This window comes from Elephantulus edwardii, unplaced genomic scaffold (genome assembly GCF_000299155.1).
Source record: "Elephantulus edwardii isolate Elephantulus edwardi_28Jun2011 unplaced genomic scaffold, EleEdw1.0 scaffold00086, whole genome shotgun sequence".
Taxonomy (NCBI): Eukaryota; Metazoa; Chordata; class Mammalia; order Macroscelidea; family Macroscelididae; genus Elephantulus; species Elephantulus edwardii.
Window position 1 is genome coordinate 1,317,647 of NW_006399836.1, and position 21,898 is coordinate 1,339,544.

Sequence of the window (21,898 nt, forward strand, 5' to 3'; positions counted from 1 at the left end):
CTTCTGGGCCACTAACAGCCTCTGAAAACCTGCTGGAGGGTCAGCTATGGGTTGGTTCCGACTCGATGGCACACAACAACTGGAAAGCCTTTTCTGGGGTTTCACTGGGACGCTGCCCTCCTGTGCTAACCCATCACCTCTAAACACACTGTAAGGATGAGGAAACCAAGGTTAAGAGGAATTATGGGACTTGACCAAAGTTACAGTTAGAAAGTAGCTGAGATGGGATTGAAGCCAAGACATTTCACTTGACTCCAAAACCTGTTCTCCTTCTCCTGCATCATCCAACCTCAGGCAACATTTTTCCCTTGGATCCACACCCACTCTTGCTAAGACTCACCCTAGCTGTGTGTTTAAACCATTATAGGTAGGGTAGTGGTACCTCAGTGGGAGAATTCTCACCTTCCCTGGGGGTTTGATGAGGGTCAGCTGTGGTACATAAAAACAACTGCTCTATTAACCCAATGTTGCTGAGTGTCACTGAGTTGGAACTGACACATAGCTGTCCCTCTACGGGCTTTTCAGAGGCGGTAAATCTCACAGGACATTAACGATCCTTCTCTAGCAGGGCAGCTGGTGGATTCAAACCATGTGCCTTTGGGATTGGAGCGCAACTTCTTACCAATAGGCCACCAGCTCCCTATAACCCAAGTATTAGAAAACCAATTTTCCAGGCTAGGAAGGGTCCCCAGCCAGGGTTCAGCCCTCGCTGTTGTTGGGTGCTACTGAGAAGGTCTCCAGTCCTGGTGACTGCGCGTGACAGCGCAGGGCGGTCCCTGTGGTCTCCTCGGCTGTAATTTTTACAGGTGCAGACAGACAGCCAGGTCTTTTCTCCTGCAGAACAATCGGGAGGTTCCGCTTGCTGACCTCCCAGTTGACAGCCCAGCACCTAACCTTCGCACCAATAGGGTTCTTTCAGCTTCAGTGGAGCAGCCGAGGGCTGGGGGACTCTGCATCAGTTTCCCCCTTTGGCAGTGGAAGTTCTGGCTCTGCTGTCCTGGTGGGAAGGCTGTGAGATCTTAGCACAGTCTAACGGCGACTTACGCCGAAATAAAGTCAGTGTGACTGACCACCCCACCGGGCCCCCCGCAACATAGAGTGCAGTTATCCCAGGAGATGGCTGGAACCCGAAAAGTGGTGCGAGCCACACATGCACGAGCGGAGAGGACCGGGGGGCGGGGCCAGTAGGGGCGGGGCCAGCAGGGGTGGGGCCAGCGGCCGGCTCGGCGAGGGCCTGCAGGCTTGGAGAGGTGCGCGTGCGCCCGAGTATCCAGGGGGCGGGGTATATGTGGGCGGCCACCCTGTGGCCCGCTGGGTGGAGGCTGGCAGGGGTGGAGAGGTGCGCGTGCGCTTGGCTAGGGGGCGGGGCTCTCCAGGAGGCGGGGCTCTCCAGCGGGCGGGACACACGGGGCGGGTCTCTCCAGCGGGCGGGACACACGGGGCGGGGCCAGTGGCCCTCGGCGAAGGCTCCCGGGGTGGAGAAGTGCGCTCGCGCCTGGTTCGGGGGCCGGCCCAGGGGCGGGGCTCTCCAGGAAGTGTGGCTTATGGGGGCGGGGCCATTGGCCCTCGGCGAAGGCTCGCAGGGGTGGAGAAATGCGCATGCGCCTGGCTCAGGCGCCGGCCCGGGGGCGGGGCTGTCCCGGGGGCGTGGTTATCCCGGGGCGGGGCCGTGTCGTCACGCGCATCCCCGCCCCTCGCCGGCGTCTGTCTCCGGGAGGCGGCAACCGCTCCCCCTCGGCGGTTCGGGGTTTCCAGCCGGTTGCACCCCAGCTCTCTGGTGACGATGGGGGACCCCAGCAAGCAAGACATCCTGACCATCTTCAAGCGGCTCCGCTCGGTGCCCACCAACAAGGTAACGGGCGGCGGCGTGCTCGGCCTGCCGGGCATCCCCGCGGACCGCGGCCACTGCGGGAGGAGGAGCCGCCCGCTGTGACACGTCGCACTGTGGGGCCGTGGCGGCCTGGCCAGCCAGCTGGACGGAAGGAGGGCCGCACAGCCGCCGACCCCGGGGGCCGGGCACAGGGGCTCCTGGGCGGCCCTGGGGGGGGGCCACCTGTGGGTTCCTGTCACCGGGCTGGGAGGCGTGGGGAGGCTGCTGGGGGTGGACACGTGTGAGTTTGTGGGCGATCTGGGGGCAGGCATGGGAGAACGAACTCCTGAGAGTGGGGGCCGGGTACCCCAAAGAGAATTGGGGGGTCCTCACAGGACACCTGTGACCCACCTGGGGTGCAGACATGGAATTACCTGGGATCCCCAGCTGGCAGAACTGGACCCCGCTTTGGGGTCTCCCTCCCCACTTTGGGGTTCCCCTCCCCACCTTGGGGACCCCTCAAGTTCCAGGGGTGCCTGGGGAAGCCAGGGTGCCCTGGGCCTCCAGGTGGCATCCTGGACACGTCTTCCTGCCAGACATACCTGCCCAGCATGGCTTCCAGCTCATTCCCTTTAGCTCAGAAACAGACCCTTTTCCTCTTCTTGCTTGCGGTGGGTGTCTGGCGGTCAGAGTTCCCTCTTTCATCTTCCCACCCCATCCCCCTCAAATAAACTTTGACAACTTTTTGCCACCGTCTGGAGGTGTTGTGATGACGCAACGGGAGGATGTGACTCCCTGGCTGAGAATCACAGGTCAGAGTGCAAAGGGCTGTGTCCTGCTCTTGCCCTGTGTCCACCAGACCTGTCAGGAGCTCACCACTCCCGCCTCCCAAGAAGGCAGCTTAACACAAAGTTTAGGTGGCTCTGTTTAAATCTTTATGGTAGTAACTTCCAGACAAATCACATAAAAATAAAAAGGGAGGGAGGTCTGTGAGGTGGTGGATACTGGGTGCCAGTGGTTTCCAACGCATAGCAACCTGATGAGTGACGGGGTGGGAAGTGACTCAGAGGGTTGTCCAGGCTGTGAGCAGAGTGCCAGATGCGGAGGCTTCCCAACTGCCAGCCTGCTGGCTAGCGGCTAAGCATTGAACTCTCTCTCACCTCAGGGTTCTTTGATGGTGGGGAGGCACCCCTGTTTTCACAACCTGAGAGGAGGGAGGAAGCCGTGATCCAGGGAGAGTGAGGTCTGCCAGAGAAAGCGCCAGTGCCACGTTTCTTCTGAATTCTTGGGATGCTCAGGTTTTGATTGTGCCCTTTTTAGAGAGAGGCAGCTGTGCAACGTTGCAAGATTAGGATCTGCTTAACGTTGTGGAAACCAGAAGGTTATTGGGTTGTCTTTATCACTGACACAGGTCAGCGTATTCAGTTTGACTGTTTCCATCAACGTGTGTCCCCTTCTGACGCTGACGTCAATGTCTTTCTACCACGAGACACTTTAGAGGGGCTCACCTGTAAAGGACTGTCCACACTATCACTTTCCAGCTCTGTCACCTGAGGGGGCAAGCTACTCGCCCCCTTCATGACGTGTTTTCCTGATCTGAACTCAGATCCATGAACTCGACCTGACTCCAGTGGTTCTTGTGAAAATGAAAGGAGATGGTCTAAGAGAAGCATTTGGAGCGGTCTCTGCCTGTTGTCAAAAACAGCTTGCTTCTGCCCAGCCAGGCTCGAGCCCTGGTGGCTCAGGCGTTACAGAGGGGATGTTCTGTCAAGTTTCCTCGGCTGTAGCCTTTACAGAAGCAGATCACCACTCCTTCCCCCTCCCCCCCAATGGTGGTGTTGGCGAGATTTGAACTGCCCCCCTTTCGGTTAGTAATCAGGTTCATCTGTACCACCTGGGGGCACTCCATCCATTGGGTTTTGCAACTGTGAATCTCAACAGGCAGCAGACACCTCATTTCCCTGCCCCAGAGCAGCTGGTGAATTGGAACTGGTGACTTTTATTAACTGATAACTGATGACTCTCATTTAGATGAGATGTAACCTGCTGTCCCCCCTGCCGTCCCACCTGTCTCCCGCCTGCCTCCCCCCCTGACTCCCACCTGCTTTCCCACTGCGGCTCCTTCCTGTGAACCAATCAGACCCTAATCATAGCTGACCCCCCAGTGGGTTTGTGGGGCCGTGAATAGCATGTTGTTGTTGTTATGTGCTGTCGAGTAGCTTGTGACTCATGTGTACAACAGCCCTAAACTCTGTCCTGTGCTGATCGCACTGTCTCTCATCCCGATTACCCCAATCACTGAATCAATACTCCTCATAGAGGGTCTTCCCCTCTTGTGCCATCCCTCCTTCCTCCCAAGCATGATGTCCTTCTCCAAGGACCGGTCCCCTCCTTACAACATGGTCAAAGTATGTTAGAGCCTCAGAACCCTTTCCTCCAAGGAGCAGCCCGGTTTAACCCTTTCCAGGATGAATCTGTTTGTTTTCCTAGCAGTCCATGGTATTCTCAATACTCTTCTCCAGCACCACAGCTCAAAGGCATCAATTTTCCTTCTGTCCTATTTAGTCATTGCCCAATTCTCTGATGCATAACAAGTGATAGTAAAGACCATGGCCTGTATCAGACACACCTTAGTCTCCAGAGAGACACCATTGCTTCTTCAGTACTTTGGAGAGGTCCCTAACAACAAACTTTCCCATCGCAATACGTCTTTTAATTTCCTGGCTGCTGATGCCAAGAGTGTTGATTGTGGAGCCAAGCAAATTAAAGCTGCGAACAATCTCAATCTCTTCACCATCCATCCTGATGCCACCAGTTGGTCCAGTGGTGAGAATCTTTGTTTTGTTGATATTGAGCCTCAATCCATATTGAAGGCTGCAGTCCTTGACCCTCTGCAGCAGGAGCTTCAGGTCCTCGTCAGTTTCAAGCAGGGTTGTGTCATCTGCATAACGCAGATTATTGATAGATCTTCCACCAATCTTGACCCCACATTTCTCCTCATAGAACCCAGCCTCCCAGATAATCTGTTCTGCATACAGGTTGAAAAGTTATGGAGACAGGACACATCCCTGTGTACGCCCTTCCCGATTTTGAATCATGCAGTGTTTCCTTGCTCTGTTCTGACAAGGAGAGAACCATCTTTCCCCCTTGGAGCTGCTGTTGGATTCAAACCCCCAGAGAGGTGTGTTCTTAGGTTAGCAATGCAGCCCCCTATGGAGTGCACCCCAGAGCATATTTACCACATATGATCATATATCATATATTTATTAACACATTTCTGTGTATGCGTATATCGATAGATATTCATCAATAAATATGAGCTATGTTTTGTTGTTTTTACTCTGCTTTTCTGTCAGATACTGTTCTAAATCTGAGCATTCGAACTGAGACAGACTAGGAAGAAGGCTTGACCATCCACTTCCAAAATAACAGGCCTTTGAAAAGCCTACGTACAATAGAGCACACTGAGAGCAGCAGATAGGGCAACTGAGGCTGAGCCCTCAGATGTGGAAACACAGAATAGGAGGAACACTTGTAAGCAGACACTAGTGACTGGAAGACCCTTGATGAGATGGATTGACTCAGTGACTGGGGTAATGGGGTGTCAGAGGCAATAGGGTTGGCTCAGGACAGGGTGCGGTTCAGAGCTGTTGTACTTAGGGTCGCTGTGAGTCTCAAGTGACTCAAGGGCACATAGCAACAATAATCAGCAGCATTCCTGCCTTGTGTTGCTGCTGTGTACCATCCGGGCAGATCTGACCCGTAGCTGACCCTGACCCTCTGTTAGGTTTTCAGAGGCAGTAAATCATAAGAGGGGAGATTGCTCATCCTTCTCCTGTGGGGCACTTGGTGGATTTGAACTGAGTGTCTTTGAGATTGCAGCACAGTTTCTTACCAGTAGGCTACCAGCATTCCCTTCCCGTTTTTGTCATAGAATTAATGAAAGCATTGAGCAGAAACATTTCCTGGTAATGGTCTCTGGTAAATGACTATATTTCTTTATAAAAATGTTCTATTTGGAGGCTGGTAGAAAGCCAGACAAAGGTGAAAGTCCATTTTGGGTGTGAAGTGGCTGCCATCAGCGCACAGTTTTGTTATCGGGTCAGAGAGCTCTCGGGTCTGCACGAGGCAGACGGAGGAGGACGGCCTAGGCCACGTCTGCAATGTGGTCTCAGTGTCTTCCTCTGGTGTGTGAGACATAACTCCTCAGTGTCAGGTTTGTCATTTGTGAAATTATCTTGTGTCCTTTCACTGTCCCTTAGTTTTTCCTAGACTGTGAGTTTTTTGGTTTTTAAAATTAAAATAAAGCATATAGTGTATTTTAGTATTTGAAAATTGGGAGATGCACCTTCCTTTTGTGGTTGTTAGGTGCTGTGGAGTCAAGTGGACTTAGAGTGACCCGGTGAACTTCTCAGCGCTCCGAAGTGGGTCCTGTCCTGAGTCACGCTCATAATCTTGGGCACGCTTGAACCTGTTGCTTCAGGCACTTTGCTAAGGGTTGTCTTCTTAAAACTACACCTTCCTTTGCTATGGAAAAGTTGTGTGTGAATGTGTGCATCTAGGGACGTAAGGTTTCACTGGTTCATTTCTGACAAGCAATCACCAGGCCTTTCTTCCTTTGTGGATTGTGAAATTATTCACCTGAGAAGGACTCACGGAGCGTGGAGGGGGCTGGGCATCAAGGATGCACGGATGGGGGAGAAGCCCGGCCCCGGCCCTCGGAGAGCCCTGGGTGTGAGAGTGAAGGACAGACTGACAGACACAGGCTGTGAGAGGCAGGTGGTGGAGGTGAAGGGCGCCTCTGCCTGTTTGTTAGCTGTGGAACATGACTTTGTAATTTTTTAAAATGAGAATTTCTCTGAAATGAGGCCTACACTGGTTACGTAATCTGTGAGACTCAGTACAAAATGGGTCTCTGGTGGCCTTGTGGGTAAAGAGTTGCACTGTCGACGGAAAGGCATGCTGTTCGAATCCACGAGCTGCTCTGTGGGGGAAAGATGGTCTTTCTCTGCTTGTGCAACTCACCGCCTCTGAGAACCCGCTGGAGGGTCAGCTATGGGTCGGTTCTGACCCAACGGCACATAACACCACCACCACCACCGCCGCCACAGTGCAAAATGAAAATGCAGGCCCCTTTAACAAACTGCTAAGACTTCTGAGTATTGGGTCCTGGTGGGACGCCCCTCCACACCTCCTGCAGGGTCTAGCAAGGCCTCAGCTGGTCACACCGTCCAGCTCAGGGCGAGCTCTCAGCATTGTCTGCCACGAGTCAGTGTCCTGTCCAGGCTGCCCCACCTGACAGGGTGGGCCTCCTCCTGAGGGTCTGCTCACTGCAATCTCAGTGGGAGATCAGCACATCGTTCTCCTTGGGAGCTCCTGTTGGGCTCGAACCACTAACCTTTCAGTTAGCCGCCCAGAACTAAACTGTTGTGCCACCAGGACTCCTTACTCTCATTAAGAGTTAATCCAGTCCTGACTCATAGGGACTCCCAGTTGGGTTTCCGAGACAGTAAAGGTCTCCTACAGAGCAGCGTCTGGATTTGAACTGCCAGCCTTCTGCACTGCACCGCTCTGGCACCTTATTGTTGTTATTAGGTGTAGCTGAGTCGAGGGCGGTGCATAGCCACCCTGCGGACAGCAACTGAAGCCTGTCCTATCACGTCCCGTCCGCAGCATCTCTGACACACCTGAGCCCATGTTCTGCGATGATTGTAACTCTCATTAGTGGGCAGGAGTCCTTGTCCGTCAAGAGCGATTGCTTTTTCTGCACCGTGAGAGCTGACACTCTGCGTCATTTCCAGACAAGCAGAGCTGGGCTTTGGTTTGGGGTTGCACATCCAACCGAAGCCCAGCCTCTGTTCCCCCAGCACGGTCCCCAGCTTCCTCAGGGCGGCCATGGGGAGGCTGCAGGTTCAGTTCCCGGCCACCGAAGTAAAGCCACATCGCAGTAATGCCAGTGAGAATGTCTCCTAGTTCATACTGCCTGGGAAGCAGCGTTTACACTATGTGGCAGTGTCTTGAGTGTGTAACAGTCTGAAATATTGTGAGAATCACCCAGATGTGGCACAGGGGTGTGAGGAAGCACGTGCGCTGGGGAAGGGAGCCAGCAGACCTGCTCGGGGCAGGGTTACCAGAAACCTTCAGTTTATTAAACAACAGCAACAACACACACAGTCCGCAGGAAGCACCACGAGGTGAGGCGTCCTGATGTGGGAGACAGTCTCTCCAGCTGCCCCCTCATGTCCCTCGCAGCCCAGACACACCCGGGTCTCCCTAGCTGCCCACTCATGTCCCTCACAGCCCAGACACACCTGGGTCTCCCCAGCTGCCCACCCACATCCCACACAGCCCAGCCTCACCTGGGTCTCCCCAGCTGACCACCCATGTCCTTCACAGCCCAGCCAGACCTGGGTCTTCCCCAGCTGACCACCCACGTCCCACGCAGCCCAGCCACACTTGAGTCTTCCCCAGCTGACCACCCATGTCCCACACAGCCCAGCTGGACCTAGGTCTCCGTCAGCTGCCCACCCACGTCCCTCACAGCCCAGCCTGGATGCCTCTTGTGCTGCATCCAGCCTGTCCTCCACTTTGCACTTGCCTTGGTGAGTTTCCACTCTGTGCTGGGCTCGGTGCACTGCTCAGGGGACAAGTGGTGACCAAGACTGAGCCTTGCTGACGTGGCACTACGCTCCTCATCTTCGCTTGTGGTCACCTCTGTCCACAGTGCCGTTGGCCACTCAAGCTCTTTAGCACTTCCTGCCTTTTTCAGCCCTGTTCTTGAGGGCTCGATGCCCCTGGACCCCATGTAGAAATCTTTTAGTCAGCCCTTGCTTGCTACCGTCCCATCTAATTGTGCACTCGGCCACTGGCTCATCTTCACGTGCCCACCACCTGCCGCAGTGCCAGATGCATCCCTCACACACAGGAGCTAGCAGGGAATTAGTGAGGGGATGCAAACAGCCCCTCACGCTTCCTGGACCACTGCACCTGTTACAGCGCCTGGCAGACAGCAGGCAGGCGAGAAGTACAAATGATCCAAGACACAGCAAGTGGAAGAAGGAAGGAGATCAGGAATGGAAGGAGGAAATACACAGATTATTGCCTCCACAGACAACTGCCTTCTGTGCCATAAAACCAGAAGAACTGGATGGTGCCCGCCTCTCTTTACTGAGTATAGTGGTGAGAGATTCTGTAGAGGAATCCTGATCAAGAGAGGAACGCCAGAGCAGCATTTAAAATATTCCTGGAAGCCAGACTTTATGGAGCCATGGACAAGGGATTAACCCTCAAAATTAGTGTCCTGAGATAATATGAATGTTGTAAAACCAAACGTTAGTGTAGCTTAACTTGAGCATTTAGTGTTGTGGAGGCAGGTTGAGCTGTGCACGGGGTCACCATGAGCCAGAATCGACTTGCTAGCAGGGAGTTTGGGGTTCACGTCCGTCACCTCCACATCTCACTTGTATGTCGCAGTGGGGGGCTTTGGGAAATCCACTTGTGTGTTCTCTCATGTTGCCCTCAGAAGGCTCGGATCCAGATCTTTCTTGATTATATTTTGGGCAACTTCATATAGCTCAAGGAATGCAGCCTTCAGTAGGGATTGTGTCTCAATATCAAGAAAACAAAGATTTTTACCAGTGGACCAGTAGGCTGTGTCATGATGGATGGAGAGGAGATTGAAACTGTCAGCAGCTTCGTCTTGCTTGGATCCGCAATTAACACAGTTGGTACCAGCAGTCAGGAAGTCAGGAGATGCATTGCAAATTATTATTTTTTTTTAATTTTTTTAAATTATTATTTTATTATTTTTGTGTGAGTGTACCGTCAAATCAGATCTGACTGGTACAGGAGGAGATTGTCCCTCCTTCCCCGGCAGAGCATCTGGTGGATTCGAACCGTGCGCCTCTGGGATTGTAATTGCAGCTCCTTGCCACTAGGCCACCAGAGCTCCCCTACATTGCAAATTATTGAGGTGTAGTGATGCCAGTTTGAGGACTAAGGTGCATCGGATTCAGGCCATGGTCTTTCCGATTACTAGCTATGCATCTGAGACCTGGACGATGAATAAGGATGACAGAAGAATAATTGATGCCTTTGAGCTGTGTGGTATTGGAGAAGAGCACTGAACATCCCATGTTGTTGTTGTTAAGTGCCGTCGAGTCTCAGGCGACTCATAGCGACCCTATGAAGGAGAGTCCTCAACATTTGTGTGTCTCTCATCCTCTCTCCAAGTTCATAGGCTTTCTGGAGGCAAGCTAAAAAGCAAATAGGTATGTCTTGGAGAGGGTGCAGCCAGAGTGCTCTTTGGAGGCAGGAATGATGAGGCTTCACCTCACATACCTGGGACAAATTGCTAGGAGGTGCTGTTCCTTGGAGAGTGACATGATGTTGGGAAGGGTTGAGGGTCAGCGAAGGAGAGGAAGACCCTCAACCAGGTGGACTGACACAGTGACTGCTGCAATGGGCTCTGTGTGTCAGGAAGTGTGAGGATGGCACAGGAAAGGACTGGTTTCAGATCTTTTGTTCATAGGATGGTTAATAAATTATCCTTGACTCAATGACACTTAACAACAACAACAACAACAACAACATATAGATGACTTTGCCTATAAAGTGTATCCAAAGTATTTTTTTAATGGAAAGAATTAAAAACAATCTTCCAGTTGGCAGAATTTTTGCTATTCTGTAGTTAATGTTAAATATCAATTTCCGTAGGAAGCCTGTGTATTTGAAAGCGCTTCAGTCCTCCTGTCTGCCATCAGTCCGTACTGAAGAGGCCAACGATGACTTTTGACCTGGCCTTGTGTTCTGGAAGCTGTTTGTTGCTGAACAAGTACTTCCTGAGTACCTACGATAAGGACTCAGGGATTACCCTTCAGGCTCTGGGGGGGAGAGAGTCCATTTCACAATCACTTCCTGAGTATTGACCACCACACATGGGCTCTGTGCTGATAGAAGGCAAGGGGAGTGGGGACGCTGCCCACCTTGGAGGGCTCTCCGTGCCCCCGGTGGAGGAGGGTGTGTGTGGGATGGGGGCTGTGTGTCTGAGAGGCCAAGTGCAGGGCAGAGCAGGACACAGTGTAGATAGAGGAGTGTCTCTGTGGTTAGTTCTCGCCTGGTGTGACCCACATCACCCCAGGACAGCATCTCTGAACGGTACAGACGCACGCATGCACATTTATTGTCTCAGCCAGCTTCTGAGAGGTGGGAATCCAGGGTGCTCAGCTGGAAGCTCTGACCCAGGGTCTGTCCACCTGTGGTTTCACAGTGGAGCAGGGCTGCAGTTAATCTGTGAGCTGGCCCGCCTCCTCCCACGCTCACCCACTTACTTGCTGGCTTATGTGTCTCGGTTTCTTGCTGGCTTTTGGACGGAGGAGCTCAATTGTTGGCCACCCGAGCCTCTTCACTGGGACCAGTCGAGTGTCCTCAAGACGTGGCAGCTGGCTTGGCCGAGAGCTGTGAGCTGGGGAGAGAGAGCAGACCTCACAGCATCCTGCAGTCTAATCGCAGAAGTGAGATCCCGGTGCTTCTGCCACTGTCCATTGATCCCAGAGGCCACCTGGGCCGGGGAAGGCCTTCCTGGGCCATGCAGGCTGTGAGTGCCACGAGGCTGGGGCCAGTGGGGCGAGGCTGACACCCCGCCTCCCTTCTCCTGTGGCAGGAGCGCCTCCCATTGCTATAGAGCTTGTGGGGTGAATGGTAGGCTGTGAGCCGTGAACTGGGGGGGATCTGAGGGGTCCTTCACTGGCTCATTCTCCTGACTAGAAGGATCCTTCCTTCCCGATGAGAGAGAATCAGTAACATTTAAAAGATACACAGAAATCTAAGCTTCTTTCACTGCATGTCATGTTACAGTAACAGAAAGGGACATTTGAGGATTTTTTTTTTCAAGTCAGCTACTGTATTGTCACCTCCAAGGGGACTCATTTGCCCAATATAAATCACAGACGGTCCTAAACTAGCAGTCTTCAGGTTTCTGGAGTTTAGAAACATTTGTATATTTTTAACAAGTCAAAGATTCTCACCACTGGACCAATTGGCAGCGTCAGGATGGATGACCAAGAGATTGAAATTGTTCACAGCTTCAGTTTGCTCGGCTCCACAGTCAACACTCTTGGCACCAGCAGTCAGGAATTCAAAAAGCGTATCGCGATGGGGAAGTCTGCTGTTAGGGACCTCTCTAAAGTACTCAGGAGCAACAGTGTCTCTCTGGAGACTAAGGTGCGCCTGATACAGGCCATGGTATTTGCAATCGCTTGTTATGCATCAGAGAGCTGGACAATGACTAGGGAGGACAGAAGGAGAGTGGATGCTTTTGAGCTGTGGTGCTGGAGAAGGGTACTGAATGTACCATGGACTGCCAGGAAAACAAACAGATTCATCTTGGAGAGGATTAAAGCAAGCTACTCCTTGGAGGCAAGGATTCTGGGGCTTCGTCTGACATACTTTGGACATGTTGCCAGGAGGGATGGATCGTTGGAGAGGGACATCATGCTTGGGAGGGTGGAGGGACGGCTCAGGAGGGGAAGACCCTCTATGAGATGGATTGATTCGGTGACTGGGGTAATCGGGATGGGTGTGTCAGAGGCAGTGTGGTTGGCGCAGGATAGAGCAGGGTTTAGGGCTGTTGTGCATAGGGTCGCTATGAGTCGCAAACGACTCGATGGCACATAACAACAACAACAACATGTACTGAAATACATGTTTAGGCCACCAGCGCTCTCTTGAGATGATATGTAATGTTTTCACACCTTAAACGCGAATAAAGATCAGATTTATAAAGAGACTGATAATAAAGGCAATACTAATAAAAAAGGGGAGAGAGGCTCAGCTCAGGTGCAGGCGAACTCACAGGAGAGGCCCTGGGCCCCAGCCTGTTGTAGGTCGGGGGGTGCCCGTAGTTCCTAATGGAACTGATTTCTCTTTCAGGTCTGTTTTGATTGTGGGGCGAAAAATCCCAGCTGGGCAAGCATAACCTACGGGGTCTTTCTGTGCATCGACTGCTCGGGGGTCCACCGGTCCCTCGGGGTTCACCTGAGCTTTATCCGGTAAGTGTGGTTTTCCTCGATGTGGGGGGCGGGGAGCAGCTGCCCCCCCCCCCTTTTCCTGCATGTTTGCTTCGGCATCAGGTAAGACGAGGCTGATCTTGAGCCACAGAAAGCCGAGACTTGACAAGAGTAAGAAAGCTGGGAAGAGTGACTTTCTATTCCGCGCCCCTCTGTGGAGATCTGTGTCCACCAGTGGGGAAGCGGTGATGTGGGGAATCTTTGGGGAACCAGGGTGAAGTGTTCTGGGGTAATAGTTCCTTCCTCTGCTGTCATCTCATAGTTTTAGACGCACTGGGCATCTGCTGGACACAGTCGTGATAAAAGGGCCTTGGGGGGCCTTCCTGTCCCTGTCCACCTGGGGTGTGTGTGTTAATGGTGGGCAGCTGTTGCCGGCCAGGGGTTCACTCCGAGCTTCATCCTACCACCTTGGCTTCCGTGGACGCTGCGGTCACCATGGTTTGGGGGAGTTTTAGTGGCCGTATCAGAGGTTTATAAGGTGAAGGTCCTTCTTCTCATCTGTCTTAACGTTTGGCTGCAGGCACTTTGTTCTCTACCTCGGACAGAACACAGGGCAGCAATCTGCTTAGTGTGGTGCATCTATCAGAGAAGGGTGCCCATCGGACACAGGGCTGTGGTCTGCTTGGTGCGGCGTGTCCCTCAGAGAAAGGTGCCCACCTCAGGCCGTCCAGGACAGACACACCACCCAGGCCAGTGGGAGGTGGGCAGTGCTTTTGTGGGGAGTCAGAGAAAGTAAACTAGTAGGAGAAATAACCCAAGAGCCACTGCCAGCCTCAGGATTGGGAGCTTGATGATGTCACTGTCCTGGTCTCCAGTCCGGCCAGCCACCACCATGTGTCCCTGCCACCTGCGTCCAGGGAAGGGACCCGCTAAGCAGGCTCTTAGGAATTGTGATGAGCCGTATTTTGTTGTAAAGATTATTGATAGAGTGTACTTGCCCTAAGAAAGCATTTGCTTCTATAGGATAAAATCTATTGTACTCTCTAAAATAGTGTTTTGTATATTAGCACAAATGCATAGTGAAAGCAACATACTTTAAAAATAGATTAGTATATCAAAACCACTCTGCTGATGCGTAGAGTTTTTTTGGGTCTGAAAAGCATGTTCTGCTCAGTGTCTGTGGTCACAAACTCCATGGCTGCTGGTGTAGGAAAGGGGGTTGGTTTCTGTCACTCCTGCTTTTGGAGAATCAGTCAGCTCATTTTCTCTTAGGCTCTAGCCCCAGAATTTTCTGGATGCTCTGTCCAGACCTGACTGTTGAGGGATTTCATAGTCTCAGCGAGTTTATTTTTGTTGTTGTTGTTGTTTTTGTTTTTTATTTCATTATTTTTGGTGTGTACCGTCAAATCAGATCTGACTGGTACAGGAAGAGGAGATTGTTCCTCCTTCTCCAGCAGAGCATCTGGTGGATTTGAACTGTGCACCTCGCGAGTTTATTTTTAATGTGTTTCCCCCCAGGATCCATCGTTACCCATCGCTCTAGGTAACTGCCCTGCCCAGAGCGCTGGGAGACAGACTCCGCCCTGGTTCTCTTTCTCCATCCCCTCACTGTATGCCTTCTCTCTGCCTCTCTGCCCAGCCCCTCTCATTCCTGTCCGGCCCCCTTTCTTGGTCACTAGAGCCCATGGCCAGTTGAGGTGGTTTCATGTCCCCCAGCTGAGGTGAGACTGGCTGAGAGGCTGCCGAGGCTGGACATGAGGGCCTGTGCGCTGCTGTTTCATATTTAATCACAGGCTTTTTAAAAGTTGGATAAAAATAGGTGTCTGAATCATAGTGCTTATACATTATTCAGAAACTGTCTTAAAAATCAGGGAGGCCTAAGGTATGCAGTCTAGGGTTTGGACAAAGAGAAAGTCAGGGCCAGGGCCAGCTGAGGGCTTGGGGCTTTGTTTTTTTGAGATATTTTCTTGTTGTTGGAAAACTGCTCTTTAAAGAATTACTTAAAAAAATACTAAAATATTTAAATAATTTAAATTGCTCTTAAATGATTAAAACTATTTAAATGATTAAAAAAAATCTGAACACTAGCTTATGGGGGGGGGGGGGAAATCTGAGCTGTCCCAAAGTATAAAAAGTGAAAGTCCCTCTTAGAGAACCTCCTCTTAACCCTCGTACTCCGAACACATGCATGTGCCCACACACTCATTTCACAGAACACACAGAGACACTCAGTACACACACTAAGTACGTACACACATGCACCTTTACGTACACACACTCATAATCACTCACACACACACAGGAAGCAGACATCCGAGCAGAGAAAGGAAACTCTGCATGGTTCAAAGTCAGGAAGGGAGTGGGTTAGGGATGCTTCCTGCGTCCTGTCCCCATACCATTTCAGTCTGTATACTGACTGGATCATTCAGGACGCTGGGTTATGAGGAGGAGTGTGGCATCAGGATTGGAGGGGGACTTAACAACCTGCATTATGCAGATGACACAACCTTGTTTACTGAAGTTGAGGAGGACCTGAGGCATTTTTTTCAGAAGGTCAAGCACTATAGACTTCAATATGTATTGAAGCTCAATATAAAAAAAAACAAAAACCAAACAAACCCAACAAAGATTCTCACCACTGTGCCAATTGGCAGCACCATGATGGATAGAGAAGATATTTAAGTTGTTAACAATTTCAGCTTGCTCGACTTCACAATCAACACTCTTGGCACAAGCAGTCAGGAAATCCAAAGACAAATTGCATGGGGGAAATCCAGCATCAGGACCTCTCCAGAGTGCTAAAGAGAAACAATATCAACCTAAAGACTAAGGTGCGCCTGATCCAGGCCATGGTCTTAGCAATTACTTGTTATGCAGCAGAGAGCTGGTCATTAATAAGGATGATAGAAGAAGGGTCAATGCCTTGGAGCTGTGGTGTTGGAGAAGAGTATTGAACATACCATGGACTGCCAAGAGAACAAACAGGTCTCTCCTGGAGAGGGTGAAACCAGGTTGTTCCTTGGAGGCAAGAATTCTGAAGCTCTATCTCACATGCTTTGGGCATATAGCTAGGAGGGACCAGTCCTTGGAAAATCATACGTGGAAAGATGGAGAGTCCGCATGGGAGAACAGCTTGTGCTCACACACATGCAGACCTGTGTTCCAGGCATAAACATTGTCAATAGCTTGGCATGAATAATATTCTCGTTTAAATGGAGGCTTAGGGGGTTTCATTTTTTTACGTAGAACTTCAGGTTGATCATTTTGCAAAGGAAGAGAATGTGTGAACACTGGATTTGACAAGCTGATAGAAGGCGGCGAGTCAGGAGTGGTGGGAAGTGGTGGGTGCTTCCTGAGCTGGCTGCCAGAGAGGGTGTGGGCTGGGGGGCTGTCCCCCCCCCCCCGATCCCTGCCAACCCCTCTCAAATGCCTGCCCTCCCTCCATGGTGTCCATTTCCATGGTTTCCTCTGCCTCTGGCACTGTTTTCTTCTCAAGTCCACCGTTAAGTATTTCCTGAGCTTCTTAAAGGTGGATGGGTTCTAGCCTCTGCGCTCGCCTGCCTGGGCTGGGTCAGCACAGGATTAAGTCTGTGGATAAATAAGACAGACTATGAAGTGCTGGAGATGGGGCGGCAAAGCTCTGCAGGAGTCTGGGGCTCTCCATCCGCTTGGAAAGCTGGGCGCTGGTTAAAGGAAGGTTGCGTGCATGCGAGGTTCTTCAGAGTGTAGCATCCACAGAGCCGTGGTTTTGACATTCCAGCACCGCGATGCAGTGCGTGCCTGCCAGCCCACCTCCAAAGGAAGTTAGTTTTTTGTTATTTTTTTAAAAATTTTATTTTATTATATTTGTGTGTGTGTGTGTGTGTGTGTGTGTGTGTACCGTCAAATTGGATTTGGTACAGGAGGAGATTGTCCCTCTTTCTCCAGCAGAGCATCTGGTGGATTCGAACTACACACCTCTGGGATTGCAGTGCAGCTTTTTACCACCAAGGAAGTCTCACTTTTGTAGAGAAAAATGTTTGGGTTGATTATAATTTTTTATAATTTTTTCTTTTTTAAAGATTGCTTAATCCCATCCACTTGCTATACAGTACTAACTCATGGTCGCTGTGAAGCTGAACTCTGTAACACTGATGTGTCAAAGGCGATATGGTTACCTATGGTGGACAGCGTTCGGTGGAGCTCCCTGATTAAAACAAGTTTGGAAGAAGGAGTGGCATCCACTTCCGTAATATCTTGGCTCCAGGAACTCTATGAACCTGGAGAAAGGATGAAAGTTATGCAAATGTCCAGGTCTTTTGTTCATAGGGTCGCTATGAGTTGCCTGTGACTCCACGGCACTTAACAGCAGCAACAACAACAATCCCAAGAGTTGTGTGGCAGATTTTAAAAGTAAATGAAGAGACACCAGTAGCTGGCCAGCCTAGGCCATCGCGCCATCCTAACCCCCCAGGACAGAGCTGGACCGCCCTAGGGTGTCGGGGGAAATCCCTGTGGAGGGGGAGGCTTCTCCATATTCCAGGTCGGCTGCCGGGTGTGGCTCACTGCCCTTTCCATCAGCCGAGCACTGAGCTGCTGCTTCTTTTTTTTTTTGGTGAGAAAAATTTATTACATTTAGAATTAGCCTGCTGGACTCAGTTTAGATGATCCCAATTGTGTTGGCAACATCCAAAGCATCATAATCAGGAGCAAGTCGAACATAGGCCTTCTTCTCTCCATCAGGCCTAATCAAAGTGTTGACCTTAGCCACATCAGTGTCATAGAGCTTCTTTACAGCTTGTTTAATTTGGTGCTTGTTGGCCTTGACATCCACAATGAACACAAGTGTGTTGTTATCTTCTATCTTCTTCATAGCTGACTCAGTGGTCAGGGGAAATTTGATGATGGCATAGTGGTCAAGCTTGTTTCTCCTGGGAGCGCTCTTCCGGGGGTATTTGGGCTGCCGTCGGAGTCTCAGCGTCTTAGGCCGCCGGGACGTGGGTGACGTGCGGCTCTTCTTTTTCTTTTTTTTCTTTTGGCTGTGGACGCCCTTCAGGACGCCTTCTTGGCCTTCAATGCCTTTGCTTTGGCTTCAGTTTTGGGAGGGGCAGGGGCTTCCTTCTTCGCTTTCGGCGCCATCTTCGTAGAAAGGAGCTGCTGCTTCTTTAAAGAGGATTGTAGTGCTTTTATGTCATCAGATCGGAACTGATTGATAGCTGATCCTCCGTCGGGTTTTCAGAGGCGGTAAATATCATGGGAGGAGACGATTCACCTTTCTCCTGCGGAGCAGCTGGTGGATTTGAACTGTGAACCTTCAGGTTGGCAGCACAGCTCCTTATCACCAGGCTGCCAGAGCTCACTGAAGACCAGCAAGTCTAAATGCTGGCGGTCTTGGTTGCATGCCGCTGTTTGAGCTTCTGTTAGTTGCCAGGTCCTGTGCACTTACGAGAAGAACTGGGCCCTCCCTTGTCGCTGGCCCTGCACTAGTGGGGGGTGCAGACGAGGTAATGGCAGTGCAGCACGGTGTGTAGTGCTCTGTCTCACGTACTTTGGTTCTGTTGTCAGGAGGGACCATTCCTTGGAGAAGAACATCGTGCTTGGAAGGGCGGAGGGTCAGTGCAGGAGAGGAAGACCCTGGCTGACATGGACCGACACAGTGACTGTGGTGGTGGGGTCACGTGTGTCCGAGGCAGTGAGGTTGGCTCAGGACCGGGCAGGGGTCAGAGCCATTGTTTCTGTGGCCGCCAGGAGTTACAGTCAAAAGCACAGAACAAGGAATGAAGGATAGCTTCGTCGTTTTGATCAATAACCAGATATTCTAAAGGTTTTGTGGTTGTGTTTTGTTTTGGAGAAGCCTGTTTTTATGAAGCGTGCTTTTTATTTTGACGTTTATACATCACTGTGAAGTGGATATTAGTGTTACCAGTCGGACTTCTGTGTCCGTGGGCTCCACACCTGAGATTCATATCCTCGGAAGTATTTGGGGGGCAGAAGGCAGTTACATGGCCAGAGTAATTTATCAGATACCAAGGGGAAGTGTGAAGTGTTCTTCATGTCCCCTAGGTGTTGTATTGGGTCATTTAGAGAGGCCTGGGTGCACGCGGGAGCATGTGAACAGACCACACGCAGAGGCTAAGGGCCTGCCATCCTCCCACTTGGGGTCGGGGTGTTCTGGAACCAGCCACCTCCCCTGCAGGCGTTGAGGGACTGCTGCACTGGCTGTAAGCTTGCTGGCTGCGTCACCAGCCTCTCTAACACTGCTGGCCATGGGCAGTGGCCACAGAGCATGTGGGCCTCTCAGGCCGGTGGTCACAGAGCCTTTGGGGCCCCCTCAGGCCACGGTCACAGAGCACTTGGATGGGTGGTCCTCTTGGGGCAGTGGTCACAGCATGTGTGGGTGGGCACACAGAGCACGTGGTCATAGACCGCGTGGGCAGAGAGGCCCCCTCGGGGCAGTGTCCCTGGCTCCAGGGCACTTTTCCTGCCTGTGTTGGCTATTTGTGCAGGTTCTGGGCAGGGGCACGTCCTAAATGGTTTACATCCTGAACCTGGTCTGGGACAAGGCGCTGCTGAGTAGCAAGCAAGCCTGCGTTCTGTTCCTGTTCATGTGCTAGACGTAAAAGGTGTCGCCCTGTCCCCGTTAACAGGGCTCTCTGGTGACCACCCACACCTGCCTCTGGCTTCCTCTCAGCTTGGAGCTGAGCAGGGAGCAATGGGTGCGGGGCAGGAGGACACACACTTGTGGGACAGGGTGGGAGGGGCCCCTCGGGTCCCTGAGGCTGTAAATTGTCATGACAACAGATTGTCACACTGCTCGCCTGGGAGCAGCTGGTGAGTTTCAAACCACCCACTTTGAGTTTGCAGCCCGGTGCACCAAGGTTTTTACACCCAGAGTGTTCTCCCCTCCTTGTCAGTGAAGTGTTGGTTCGATTCCACCCACCTCTTGATAAGAATATCGGCATTCTGCAGGCTCTGTCCGTGGTTAAAGTGGACAGACGAGTGGGGGGGGGAGCCGGCCCAGGCCTACATCTGAGTTGAGTAGAGACACTTCCCATCTGCTTCTTGGGAGAAGGATGGGCACTTTCTTCCCGTGCGATTTACAGTCTCCAGAATGCCCCTGGAGTGTCACCTATGAGTTGGTTCCGATTTGACAGCAGTGACTTTGACTTTTGACCAATAAGGGGGAGGCCAAGTGTGGACAGTCATTCCAGTATCTCCCGTCGGCTCTGGGTCACTGCCCTGAAAGAGCAGAACGCCTCTGGCCTGGCTCACTGTGGTCATCCAAGATCAGACCTCAGGGCTTTCCAGGGGTCACCCCTCAGGAAGACGGGGCTGGGGGTCGGGGAGCCAGGCCCTGCTTGCCCAGCTCTCATCCCCTGTGGGGTCTCAGTCCTCTGGAAGCACAAATGTCAAATTCTCTAGGAACCTGAGGATCTAGGCAATGCTGCTTTCCACAGTTGGGGGTTTGAGTCTGGGGGATCCTGCGTTAACATTTAAGAACATTCTTTCTATTTAGGTCGACAGAGTTGGACTCTAACTGGTCTTGGTTCCAGCTGCGATGCATGCAAGTCGGGGGCAATGCCAGCGCGGTAAGTTCATCACCGTCCCCCTCTTTCTGGTGTGGAGAGGCCACCTGGCTACCTGATAGTGGGTTCCTGCTTGCACATTGGTTTGTGGAAATGTGAACCGTTTTAGCCCAAGAATCTTCCAAAGTAGGTGTGACGCCCCCCCCCGCCCCATCCCCCACCCCTAAATGCAGTGAAGACTTTGGACTGTTTATTCAACTGTCTGGTAAACACAAAGCTCTGGGCTAGGTGCTGGGCTTATAGTGCCAGACACAGCCCTCTCTTAAAGGCAGAAACTCAGAAAGGAACAGAAAAAGATCAGGTGGTGATAAGTGCTCTGAAGAAGTGAAACAACATGAGGGTGTGGAGGAAGCGGACACTTCTTTTTATAACAAAACAGCAGCTCACTGTATGGGGGGGCCACGGGTTGAGTGTCACATGGTGATCCTCCACTGGGTTTCCGAGACTGTAAATGGTAACAGTTCTGTTGTTGTGTACACTGGTCTGTCCATTGCTGGACAGAGGTAACTCGTGGTGGCTGTGATGCTAAACACTGTGACACTGATGTGTCAAATGCGATAATGGTCACCCATGGCGGACAGTATATGGTGGATTAAAACAAGCTTAATTAGCCAAAACAAGCTTGGAAGCAGGAGTGGCATCCACTTCTGAGATAGCTTGCCTCCGGAAACTCTGTGAACCTGGAGAAATGATCAATGTTATACAAGCGTCCAGGTCTTTTGTTCGTAGGGTCACTATGAGTTGTCTATGACTCAAAGGCACTAATCTTAGCAGAACCTTGGCCAGTTTTCAGAGCCAGTTAATCGCACAGGAGCAGATTACCTATCCTTCTTCCATGGAGCAGTTGTTGGGATTTGAACCACATGCCTTTGAGATTGCAGCACAGCTTCTTGCCACGAGGCCATTGGAGCTCCCTAAATGTTGACAGTACACTTTTTAAATTCTTTAAGTTTTTGTACTCAGAATGGAATACTTGTAGTTGCTTATATTTGAATAAATATTTAATTGATTAAACCTGCAAATTAAAACCTGTTCAAATATGTTAAAAACTAGCATATACATATCCTGTAAGTGAATTTAAATGAATGATTTCTGTATTAAAATTAAGTTTTTGAAAGTTCAGTTAATTTATAAATTTCAAAAGACCAGATTTTCTTTGTCCCATTTGCATACCTCATTAAGAGTCTTTAAACATTTTAAAGTTCATTTATAAATTAAATATACAAAAACAAATTAAATATACATAATTTTCTCAGACTCTTCAAACACTAGATTCACAGCCTTGCAAAGCTAGCAAACCTTCCAGAGAACTCACACCCACTTCAAACCTTCAAATGGCGTAGATGAAGAAATGGAAACCCCTCCACTGTGCCACGTAACATTCAGATGTATACATTTCAAATTAAAGTTTTAAAGCTAACATCTATTAACTTTAACATTTAATCCCTGGGCAGCACTGCTTTCATCCTTCAGGTGGACACATAGTGAGGCTTTCAGGTGGACCTCACAGAGCTCTC

At 51.1% G+C, this 21,898-nt stretch overlaps 1 protein-coding gene across 2 annotated transcripts in view; it reads left to right on the top strand.

Annotated features, from left to right (window-relative positions):
• Nucleotides 1-1,783: 1,783 nt before the first annotated feature.
• ARFGAP3 (ADP-ribosylation factor GTPase activating protein 3) overlaps nucleotides 1,784-21,898 on the top strand; it is a 67,693-nt gene continuing 47,578 nt past the window's right edge. For both annotated transcript variants that reach the window (XM_006890053.1, XM_006890054.1), the window contains exons 1-3: nucleotides 1,784-1,852; nucleotides 12,740-12,858; nucleotides 20,312-20,384. In XM_006890053.1, coding sequence (XP_006890115.1) covers nucleotides 1,784-1,852; nucleotides 12,740-12,858; nucleotides 20,312-20,384 — 261 coding nt within the window. The remainder of the gene's footprint in view (nucleotides 1,853-12,739; nucleotides 12,859-20,311; nucleotides 20,385-21,898) is intronic.